Source organism: Lynx canadensis, chromosome D3 (assembly GCF_007474595.2).
Source record: "Lynx canadensis isolate LIC74 chromosome D3, mLynCan4.pri.v2, whole genome shotgun sequence".
Classification (NCBI taxonomy): Eukaryota; Metazoa; Chordata; class Mammalia; order Carnivora; family Felidae; genus Lynx; species Lynx canadensis.
In genome coordinates, this window is record NC_044314.2 from 64,823,794 (window position 1) to 64,835,782 (window position 11,989).

The 11,989-nt window shown below is 43.6% G+C and overlaps 1 protein-coding gene across 2 annotated transcripts in view; it reads right to left on the minus strand.

Annotated features, from left to right (window-relative positions):
- Positions 1-11,989, minus strand: part of PI4KA (phosphatidylinositol 4-kinase alpha) — a 111,506-nt gene that overhangs the window by 74,062 nt on the left and 25,455 nt on the right. For both annotated transcript variants that reach the window (XM_030292318.1, XM_030292320.1), the window contains exons 7-14: positions 11,405-11,471; positions 7,874-8,022; positions 6,167-6,232; positions 5,505-5,601; positions 3,688-3,879; positions 3,073-3,173; positions 2,087-2,216; positions 966-1,098 (exon numbers count right to left, since the gene is read on the minus strand). In XM_030292318.1, coding sequence (XP_030148178.1) covers positions 966-1,098; positions 2,087-2,216; positions 3,073-3,173; positions 3,688-3,879; positions 5,505-5,601; positions 6,167-6,232; positions 7,874-8,022; positions 11,405-11,471 — 935 coding nt within the window. The remainder of the gene's footprint in view (positions 1-965; positions 1,099-2,086; positions 2,217-3,072; positions 3,174-3,687; positions 3,880-5,504; positions 5,602-6,166; positions 6,233-7,873; positions 8,023-11,404; positions 11,472-11,989) is intronic.

The window sequence follows — 11,989 nt, forward strand, 5'->3', positions numbered from 1 at the left end:
TTTGCGTTTGCTTTTTCCCCTTTGTCAGGTCTACAGAGTTTAAAGAACTGCTCTGAGCACTTTTTCGCCAGAAATCTGAATGAAAGTCATTACACAGAATGAATTCAAAGAATTGCTGCAGATTTTGCCTACTTGATAAATATCTCAGTCGGAAACAGTAACTTCATTATTTGACCAGAACAGTTTCCTTCAGAATGTTACCCTAATCCCAATTTAAAACTTCCAGCACTGTTCCTTAACAAAAGTCACAGTAACTAATTCAAGACAGATGGTCCCAGGACAGCTGAGGGAATATTAAATATTATATCAAGGTTTTAATAGTATGGAGAAATGCTTATTTTCTAAAGAAAAGGGGAACTTTTAAAAGCCCGTAAGGACACAAAATCTTTTCAGGCATCTCTCACTCTCTGCATCTGTTTGGCTCTGAGGACACAGGCAGAGAAGAGCATGTGTCTGATAGAAAGGGGCCACCACATTCTCTCAATTGGGCTTCAGACAGCAAGGAGCCAGAATTCAGACGGAAAGATATATTTTCACATAAATTAGAATATGTGTGGTTCCTGAGTTCGGAGAGCAAGAGTTCACATAGCAGGAGCCTGGGCAGCAAGGTCACGTGATCATATAAACCGCATTTCTTACACTAAAAATTACACAGAAGAAAAAAAGAAGAAACGTGACAATCTATTGTTACTCTGGATGGCAGGCTGATGGATAATTCCTTTCCTTCTACTTTTCTATACATTCTATAAATTTTCTGTTTTTAATTACGTTTGTGATCAGGAAAAGAAAAGCAAGAAGCTTTATTTTTTTAATATGAAATAATCCCTCTTTTTAAATCAGCTATAGGTTTAAATAATCAGAAACAAGCTTTAAAAAATTACAAATGTTTCTTATTTTTTAATAACTGTATCTAAAACTTGTTTCCTTCCTCCCCAGGTCACCCTTCCCTCTGGCCGGTCTCCCACCTGCAGATGTTGTCAATGGCAATGTCCCGGAGCTGCTCATACATGGAGGGTTGGCTCTTCTTTCCCGACATGACATTCAGGGTTGACTCAGAATGCTCGTTGGTTACACTGATTTTTATATCATTACCAGCAACTAAATGTAAAAATTCAAGTATGTATCTAGTTAAGCCTGTCATTTCCCATCCCCTTTTCCATAATTCAAAATCAAAATAATATGCTGATCATTTTTAGCTTATAAAAGCAACCCCTCTAAAATGATTTGAACAAACATTTCAGAAACAAAAGTGAGAAGAGGAAGGATGAAACAAACATGTTTAAACAAAGGGAAAAATATTTAAGTTGCAAAGTGATAAATATGTAACACAGCAATTTCTTAAGAAACAGTTCAAAAGTCCTGATGAGCACCCACAGGCACCCAGCCCCGAGGGTGAGACATGCCCTATCACCAAAGGTTATCTAGCTAACGTGCAAAACGGGTAAGGGTAGGGGGTGAGTGTGAGAGCAGGAGCCTTAGAGCCACAGAGACCCCTACTTGTCCCGGGGTCCAGGGAAAAGTCTTTCACCTGCTGAAGACTGGGTTTCTTCATCTGAAGGGAGAGAATAAAGCATCCACCTGCACAGGACTGGGTGGGATAAGCAATACATTAGAGCCCCAGCAGGTGTTAATGAATGCTAATGGTTACAGGTGACCAGATTTGCTCTGAACCTGTGCCATTGTTATAGAAACATGAAAATACACTCACAAGGCAGGGATAGGGACTAGCTGAGATGGAGCATGGACAGTTCCTGGCCCAGTGTCTGGGACACACTGGATTCATGCTTTATACTGCCTCAGTGACAGAGAGAGCTAAAACCCCTCAGTCATAGGAGTATATGCAAGGGGAGGGTGGAGGAAGGAAAGAACTGAAGCCTGGAGGGGGTCATGTAAGGAAAGCCATGAAGAAAGGCGTGAAGAAGGAATGAGCCAAAGTACAGTGCAGGATTGCAGCCCAGCCACAACCTCTCAGTCACAAAACGATGGTGGGCTTGCACACAAGGTCATGTGGATCTTTTCTTGGAGCCTCAAGAGCACATGGCGCGTAGGGACTGGAGAGATAGCTTTGGGTACAGCCATCCATTACCTGTGTGGTATTGACTGTGGCACTTATAGAGCTTCACCAGCACGGGGGATGGAACAACCAGGAAGTCCCGCAGAGATGGCGTCACCGAATGTACCACCACCGGGAACCTCTCACACAGGCGGCCCAGACCCTGTAACACACCATCGACCTGTCACACAACCCAGGTTGTGGCCGGCTGAGCAGGTCCAAGCAGTGAGACGCTGAATGCTTCAGATACACAAGTTTGACCAGAAACTTCCAAGGTCAAATCTTCCAAGGCCACTTTGGCCATGGGGCAAAACAAGACAGAAAAAAAGGAGGGTCTAGACTCTGCTCAGCCTAAAGGGAGATATATTGCTAAAGTGTGTCCATTTCTTTTGGAAACAAATTTAGGGGAGAAAGGGTATACAGTATGATTTTTGAACAACGGCAAATTCAGAGTTACTGGGGTTTGTATTTCAGCAAGATAAGAGAGCAGAGCTGGCACTGTAGACCTCAGGAGATGTCTTCAACACTTCGCCTGCGACCTTGGGAATGGCCCAGTAGATACAGGGCAGCCTCTTCACAAAGGAGTACTCAGTTGTGCCTGGAAATGACAGAAATCCCTGGCACACTGTCAGCAGTGACTCCCACTCATTGGTGAACTGTGTCCATAGCAGGCTCTAGTTCAAGTTCCTAAAGACAACAACAGCTCAAGGGTGCATAGGTGACTCAATTGGTTAAGCATCCGATTCTTGATTTTGGCTCAGGTCATGATCTCATGGTTTGTGGGACTGAGCCCCATGTTGGGCTCATCACTGACAGCACAGAGCCTGCTTGGGATTCCTCCCTCTCTCTCTGCCCCTCCCCCACTCACCCTCTTTCTCTCAAAATAAACAAATAAACATTAAAAAAAAAAAAGACAACAGCTCAGACTCTGCTGCTGGTATGCTAATCAGAGCCTGAATGATGTAACAAGAAAGCTTTGTTGATGGGATCGAAGCTTCTCCAGTGTCAGTGAGACTGACCTGCAGACAGCAGATAAGCAAGGGCAAATGGGCAATGATGACTTTGCTGGATGTCTTAGACTGCAGCTTCTCAGACAGCTTGATGCAAAGATTTTCTGCACCTAAATTCAAAATCAGAGGAGGGTGTGGACAATTAGCAAAGGTCAATTTTACAAAATACATGTTCACCAATTAATCACATAACTAAAAGCCCAGAGGCATACTTTGTGCAGGCTTTATTAATAATAAGTGGCTACACCAAGAAGTATTTACAGGCAGGCATCCTTAACTGAAAACTCATCTCTGTTCCTTTTCTGTTGTGAAAACACCATCCTGCATTGTATGTGACTGCTCTCTCCTCTCTGCTGGCCCTGAGCCTCTTGTCCTCAGTGCTCTGCGCGTGGCAGCCATCCACAGTCTGCTACGTGCTTCCCATTCTGCTGTTCACCCTAGACAAGCACCTTTTCCTCCAGCACGGAGCTCCCACTTCATATAAAAGCCTCAAAAACCAGCAGGAAGCAGTGGAAAGAACACACAGGCCCTGTGGCCTTGCCCATCACCTCCTCCCATGTCCAGTTTCCTAAACTGTGGGACAAGACACCAGACATCTGGGGCACAGCAGACGCCAATGCTTACCTTGCTCATCCTTCACAGCCCAGACCATGAGGTCCACACAGGCAGCATTTGCCTGGCAACGCAGCTTGAGGGGGCTCAGCTCATTGTGGATCCGGTCTGCATCATGCAGAATCTTCTGAAGCTCCCCCTGGCTCGTGTTGAACTGCTCCAGCACAAAATCATGGATCTCCTTCACAAAGGAGGTTGGGAGGTCTGTGGGATAGAGAGCAGGCATTTGCAGGTGGAAACAAAACCACCAAAATTCAGGCAGCAGCTCTATGGTCTTTCTCTAACAGATACCCAAGAGGAGTAGGTCTGCCACTGGCTCCTTTGGTTTCAAGAGTGCCCAGTGGGAAGAGCTTGAATAGGCTGTGCTGCCTCTCGGCACACATGCCACCTGGCACTCAAAGAAAACAACCATTTCCCAGGTAAGTGAGAGCCATGTTGTTTTAAGCAGTCAATATACTAAAACCCATATGTATGAAACAGAGAAACTGGCATGTATCATCACAGACACTGGTCCAACTAACAATAAGAAATACTTTGGTGATTTTAAGTTTATTTATTTAATTTTGAGAGACAGAGCGAGTTGGGGAGGGGCAGAGAGAGAGGGAGAGAGAGAATCCCAAGCAGGCTCTGGGCTGTCAGCACAAAGCCCAATGTGGGGCTTGATCTCAGGAACCATGAGATCATGACCCAAGCCGAAACTAAGAGTTGGGACACTCAACGACTGAGCCACCCAGGTGCCCCAATTTTTTTTTTTACAAGAAGGTTGTTGGCTATCAGCTAAGGGCAAAATCTGGTTGCAGTTTGAAGAAGAGAATTCCCTGGCTACAGGGCTGGATCTTTGGGGTACCCAGAGTTCACAGCTTCTTCAAACTCTCATCCTTGGGGCCTGAAAAATCAGAAGAACCTCTGTGATGGGCACAAGTCAGAAGAGCCAAGGAAGCTGGCAACATGCAGCTCAGGTGGGGAGAGAAGCCTCGGGGTTCCTAGGGGTCAGGCTGAGCCCAGTCCCCTGCACCCTCATTTGTGAACTTAACATTCGCTGGGGCCCCAGCCAGACTCAATCCCAGGAGCTCTTAAAATTGAATTAGGAAAACAGCTAACTAGATTACAGTACATCTGCTTGACTAAATATTACACACTGATCAAAACTTATGTTGAGGGGTGCCTGGGTGGCTCAGTCAGTTAAGTGCCAGACTTTGGCTCAGGTCATGATCTCAAGGTTCATGAGTTCGAGCCCTGCATTGGGCTCTGCACTGACAGTGTGGAGCCTTCTTGAGATTCTCTTCCTGTCTTTCCCCCTCTTGCGCTCTCTCTCTCAAAATAAACTCAAAAAAGAAAAACTTATATTGACAAAAAGTGCTCTGTAACATAAGAGAAGAATGCAGAAAACATGTTTTAAAAATGTACTAAAGGGTAACTGGAAGGAAGGGCTAAACTTGTGTGTGTGCACGTGCTAAACTATTAAGACACTTTTTCTCTGAGTTACAAGATTATAAGTGCCCCATTTTCTTATTTTTTAACTTTTTAAGATATCTGAAATAGACACGTTGAATTATATACATATTCAGGTGATCAGGACACTACAATATGGCCATGTCAGGAAAGCTCCTGAGGAAATAAATCCACCAAAGAAGCTGTCATGGATGGTAAAAGGGGCACAGGATTATGAGAGTTTTTTTTTCTTACTTGCTTTTTTCTTCAAATCTCAGTAATGTGACATGTTACCTATGTGTTTTTAAGTGGCCCCAGCAGAAAGGAAGCACAGACCTGCGGCAGTGGCCTGGAGCCTAGTGTCATCATTGTCACACGTGGGCACAAACCACCTTTACCTTTCATGTAGTACAGAGTATCACGTAGCATCTTGAACATGGCCACGTAGAGAGGGTCGCTGAATGTGGTGTAGTAGAGATCAGCACTAGGATTGGCCTGTGAGGGAGCAGAGGCACATGACCATGCTACAGAAACTCTCCCCTGGACCTCCCTTTGCCTTCCAGGGAGAGGCATGGGTACTATACCCCTGATGTAGCATTAGAGAGACAGAACGACCGTTTATCATGATTCACCACTTGGAACACTTGAATTATTCTCCTCACACTCTCAAGCATCAGCCAGAGGAAAACAACAGATAAACTCAAGCTATCCAGAGATGCCTATTGGGGGGCTGCTCCCTGCATCCCAGAAGGGCGAACCACCCTTCTGGGCTGAATGCTCACTATCTTTGGCCATCTTATGGGAAATGAAGAGAAAGACAATCAAGGGGCCACCAGACCGCTGTGAGATGATCTATTAAAAAGAACCGGCACAGAGCAAGCTCTCGGGTGGCAGCTGCATTGCCATTATGGGGACTAAACTGGAAACTCACTGACAAGCCTGTCTCTCCAGCCACCCGCCCTATCCCCCCCACCCCCCCCAAAAAACACCCTTCCTGTTCTCTCCATGCACAAGTTCATGTCAGGCTGACCTCAGGGTGGTGCCCTCAAAAGGGATGTACCTCTATCACGCTGGCTACAACTGCATCCAAGGACTTGAGAACAGGCTCCTCGACAATCTTCTTCACCTATTAGGGAAATAGGATCGCATGAGGCACCTGATGAACACAGTGAGAGACAGGAATGGCAGCTCCTTCAACTAAAGAACAAATCATGCTGACAGATAAATCCACAGAACGAGCGTGAAAAATGGGATGGAAATGACTGGCCAGCAATATACTCATGATAGCTCCACATCAAACTACACACACAAAATGTCCTTAATTCTGCCATCACTTGGATGTGTTTTCTTGCCCTCGATTGGGAATAACATAAAAGCAGGAAAGGAACCAACTCCCTCAAATTTGCTGACATTAGATTTCCATTTCCAGAATGTGAAAGCGTTCAGACTCAGCATCACTAACAATTTATCCAAACCTTCTCCCAGACATCAGGGACACCTTCACAGATGGTCCTCAGCCCTGATGACTCTGCCTCTTCCCACAGGCCTCGTGCACTGGCTCATCTGAAGCTGCCTAGGTACTCAGAGTACAGCATACATTCTAACAGAAGATATTATTTCTACCCGGTCTCTGTACCAGCACTTAGTACAGAAAGGAACCATTCTGTCAACCACGGAACGTCTGGGTAAAAACAGCCTGCCACCCCCATGGTAGTACTTAAAGAAGTAGATTTTTTTTTAATGTACAGACAATGATAACATTCCAGGAGAAGAAATGAAAAATTGCCTAGAAGAAAAGCTAACCTTGAGAAATTAAAATATACTGGAAAAAATAATTTCCTCTATGAAGAGTCTGAAACATGCAGCCTTCAGTTGGGATTTTTGACATGATACTTGAAAGTCACTTGATCATCTGAGAAGGCCACCCAGGCCATGTTCCATCTGGGACATGCAATTAGTAATTCATTGTGGCTCTATCCTCAGTAATTATTGCCAATGCTTTAATGTCTTCCTACATCTTCAGCCTAAAGCCATCCTTTTTGAGTGACTTCTGTTCACATGCCACACTGAAGGAGATGGCTGCTCTCTCCGGCACATGCTTTGTGCTTTCAAAAGTGTCATCCTTGTTTCCTCTCATTCTTTCCAAAACAGAAAATCCCATCTTTAGGGTCTGTCCCTGATAACATCTCCACCCCTACCTACCCACTTGAATCTATTTCAAAGCAACCCAGCTCAATCATAACACCTTCAGAGTCCCTGGATCAAAGACCCATCTATTTTGGGACTGGGACAATGGCACCACTGTCTTCTCTGACTTCACTTCAGCAGTCATTCCTAGATACCCAAATATGAAAAATTTAGGTTTTGTACTGATCTAAAAAGAGCAGCGCATGGGAGGGAGTCAGGTGTAATAGGAACTAGACTGGGGATCAGACTCCCTGGGCTGAGCCCTATCTCTGCCCTTTGTCTATGGTTCCTTGATGTATTTGGCACTGACTGCCTTACCTCTAAAATGTGGATGAATGGCTGCCTCTCCCACACAAGTGCTGCAAGGATTCAGTGACAATATAGCACACAAATGACTCCACGAATACTACTCTCTTTCCTTCCTTAATCGAAAATTTATGACTTCTAACTGGTGTTCTGAAATACTGAAAATCTCCTAGTTTTTCTTAAAAAAAAAAAAAAAAAAACACAGGCCAACACCACTAACAATTTTACTGCTAGATGTACACAGGATCTCTTGTTCCACCAAAGCTTTCCTTACCAAGTTTAAGAGTTCTCGAAGCATTTCTAGTGGAATACTGAATTCCTTATAGGTGATGCCATTGAAAAGAGGAGAAACTGAAAAGCTGGAACTGATGGTGGAGAAGTAGTGATCGGGCTCCAGGGCACTCCCATCAGGTAAGCAAGACACTGGCAGAGGGGAGGAGAACCAGAAAATCAGTCACGTTAACAAACCACCAGAATACTTCCTCAAGCTGATCAAGCTGACTCCTCAATAACCAACAAAAGTGTATAGTTTGCTTTTGTTTATACTCCAATCCTTTGTTTTTTAATTAAGAAGTAAAGACTGGAGGGCACCTGGGTGGCTCAGTTAGTTAAGCATCTGACTTCAGCTCAGGTCATCTCTCACAGTTCATGAGTTCAAGTCCCACATCAGGTAAGCTTGAGCCCTGCTTCGGGTGAGGCCGCTTCTTTCTCTTTCTCTCCTCCCTAACTCTCTTTCTGCCTTTCGCTCACTTGCACCCTCTCTCTCAAAAAAAAAAAGGTGGGGGGCGGTAAAGGCCAGATTTCAAACACTTGGAGAGTGATGCCACCCCTCTTGGGGGGGTGTTTCAGGTCAAAGCTCAGATATAATCACATCCTAGTATCTTCAACACAGACAATATAACTTAATGTAGGAAGAAAAAAATTACACCTTTTTAAAGGTTGACAGATGCAAACATTTGAGGTCCACAGGACCCCAAGGTATTTTACCACCAAAATTAGGACAAAAATGCATATTATTAGATGTTTCAAAATCAGAAAAATAAAGTCAATCATTGAACACTTATGAATAAAATGTCCACATGTAAGTGAAATCATGCTGTTTATTTTCTTTTATTTTCTTTCCATGTTTGGCTTATTTGACTTAGCATAATGTCCTCCAGGTTCATCAATGTTGTTACACACAGCAAAATCTCCTTTCTTAAGGCTGAATAATATTCCATTATAAATGTGTGTAAACCGTAAGATCATGACCAATAAATAAGGTAAGTAGTTTGTGATCAGAGGGCATTTCCCATATAGACGCTATGAAATAAGGACTAAGTCCTGTGTGGCTGAGCTAGCCAGCGTGTGGTAGGCAGAGATGGAGGCAGAAGACAGGAACTGCAGAGCCAAGGATCAAGGGTTTGGGATGTATGCAAAGGGAGGGGAAGGAGTCATTGAAAGTTTTTAAGCTGGAAATGAAATGATCAGATTGGGGCACCTGGGTGGCTCAGTTGGTTAAGTGTCTGATTTCAGCTCAGGTCATGATCTCACAGTTTGTGAGTTTGGGCTCCATGTTGGGCTCTGCACTGATGGCTCAGAGCCTGGAGCCTGCTTCAGATTCTGTATCTCCCTCTCTCTCTCTCATTCCCTCTCACCTGCTCATGCTCTGTCTCTCTGTCCCTCTCAAAAATAAGCAAATATTAAAAAAAAAGAAAAAGAGAGAAAGAGAGAGAGATGATCAGATTTGTGGTTTAAAAAAATAAATAAATAAAATAAAATAAAATAAAATAAAATAAAATAAAATAAAATAAAATGAAATAAATAAAAAGAAATAACTCGTAGGGTGCCTGGATGGCTAGACGGTTGGCTCAGTTGGTTAAATGTCCAACTCTTGGTTTCAGCTCAGGTCATAATCTCACGGTTGGTGAGTTTGAGCCTCACATTGGACTCCCTGCTGACAGTGCCCTGTTTCCCTCTCTCTCTCCCCCTCCCCTACTCACACTGTCTCTGTCTCTCTCAAAATAAATTAATTCATGAAAGAAAGAAAGAAAGAAAGAAAGAAAGAAAGAAAGAAAGAAAGAAAAAGAAAGAACTCTTTTAAAAAATTCTTACAGCTCTGTGGAAGTGGAAGAGGGCCTGGAAAGAGAAGAGAGACAAAATGTAACAAAAATCAGAGTCAGGGCACCCTGGCCGGCTCACTCAGTAGAGCATGAGGCTCTTGACCTCAGGGTTGTGAGTTCGAGCCCCACATTGTGTATAGAGATTACTTAAAAAAAAAAATCTTTAAAAAAAGAAAAAAAGAGGGGTGCCTGGGTGGCTCGGTCAGTTAAGCATCCGACTTCGGCTCAGGTCATGATCTCGCGGTCTGTGAGTTCGAGCCCCGCGTCGGGTTCTGTGCTGACAGTTCAGAGCCTGGAGCCTGTTTCAGATTCTGTCTCCCTCTCTCTGACCCTCCCCCGTTCATGCTCTGTCTCTGTCTCAAAAATAAATAAACGTTAAAAAATAAATAAATAAATAAATAAATAAATAAATAAAATAATAATAAAAAAAAAGAAAAAAGAAAAGAAAGAAAGAAAAGAAAAGAAAGATCATAGTCAAACAGAGGCACTCAGGCAGAAAAGGAAGAAGGAGTAGTGTGCTTCCTGCCTGTTTCTTTGACAATGAAGTGCACTCCCAAGAGCAGGAAAATCATCTGTGGAACTCACCACTGAGGCAGAGAGGCTGGCACAGAGGCTGGCCTGAGCACCGCTGAGTGCCAGCCTGCATTTGCTGAAGGAGCACAGGAAGCTCACACAATCAGCCCACACCTGGGTGCACCCTAATCCTGAGTACTCACTAGAAGTGCTCAAAGCAGGGCAGCCCCAATAGAGAAGGACCCCTGAGTACAGAGAACAGAAGAAGAGCTGTTCACCAGGGAAAAAGAAGCCTCTGAGGGCACATCATGGCTGTCTTCAGATGCCCCAAGGACAGGCAGGTGGCCAAGGGGCTGTTTAAAGCCTAAAGGGATATATTCAACCACAAGTGATTCTCTCTGGGAGGAGTGGGAGTTTGAGTGGGTGAGCTTGGCCCCTTTACATTTTAACATACACATAGATAATAACACAGGGTACATTCTTACACAGCCAAGAGATACTCTATGCAACACTGCCCACATTTATTTGAGTTCAGATTCTCCCCTCATTTTTTAAAAATTCCCTTCACATCTTTCAAGATCCTATTGGGAGATGCTTTTAATAATTAGCATGATCCAAAGATGGAATAAGTGGCATTGTGAGGCATGGCATTCTGGTTTCCCCACTTCCTACCACTTAACCTGAGTCTTACTTTCCTTGAAGATAAGGTAGAGGTGATTTTACCACATGTCTGACACTGTACAGGGCTGTCATATGAATCAAATTCAGCAAATTATGTGGAAATGCTTTTGACCCACAAAGCTCCATAAAAAGTACTACCCATATTATTGTATTTTTAAAAATATTATTTGCATACTTAATGACCTTCAAACAAAAAAAGAGAAGGACCTACCATTATTACTTTCACCTGAAAACCAGCGCTTTCCTAGGATAATTTATTAAAATTCTGATAGCAGGCACATGGGGTCTGTATATTATTTTCTGCACTTTTTTCCATATTTGAAATATTTTAAAATTAAATTTTAAGAAGTCTGAACAAAACTAGAAACTAAATGCCTTATAAAAGCTTGACTCTCTAGATGCACAACAGCAGAACACTAGTATTAGCATCTTTAATGTCACAAGAGCTCACAGTGAACCTGCCCGCCAAGTTACTAGGTCAATATTCTGGTCAGAAAGGTGAAGCCCACCTTCAAAGTAGTGAAAAGCAGATCCTCCAGGGGAGCTGGGAGGGGGCATCCCACGTTCAGGGCTGACCTGAAACACAAAACCACCTGACATATCAGAAAACGCCAAACCTCAGGCAGTTTTGCCTCAGACAAGGTCTCTGCCAGCCCAACATTTGTACCTCAAGTCCTAGTTCACACCTCACCTCCTCCCCGAAGCCCACCTTAGCTACAGCGTTCTCTACTATATATCATATGCCTAAATTCTTTGTGCCTAGCCATATATTTTATACATCATTACTGAGATGAATTATTCTCAGCATTTGGTGTCTTTATCTTGCGACCATGAGTCAATTATATGCTTCTTAAGGGCACCAACTGTCCCCCACTCAGAATAGAGCTTGGCACCCAACTGCTAGGAAACATACTTCATGACTAGGAGATTAAATCACTTCTAAATCTTCAATAGACAAAAGAAGCCTTTATTTTACAGAGATTTCCAGTGAGAACCTTTTCTGTTTTGTGAGTTTCCTTGAATAGCATGCGAGTGGGGTTTTTTTCCGAGTACTTCACAAGACCTGACCTCTTTGCCTGCCTCCCAGGAGCACA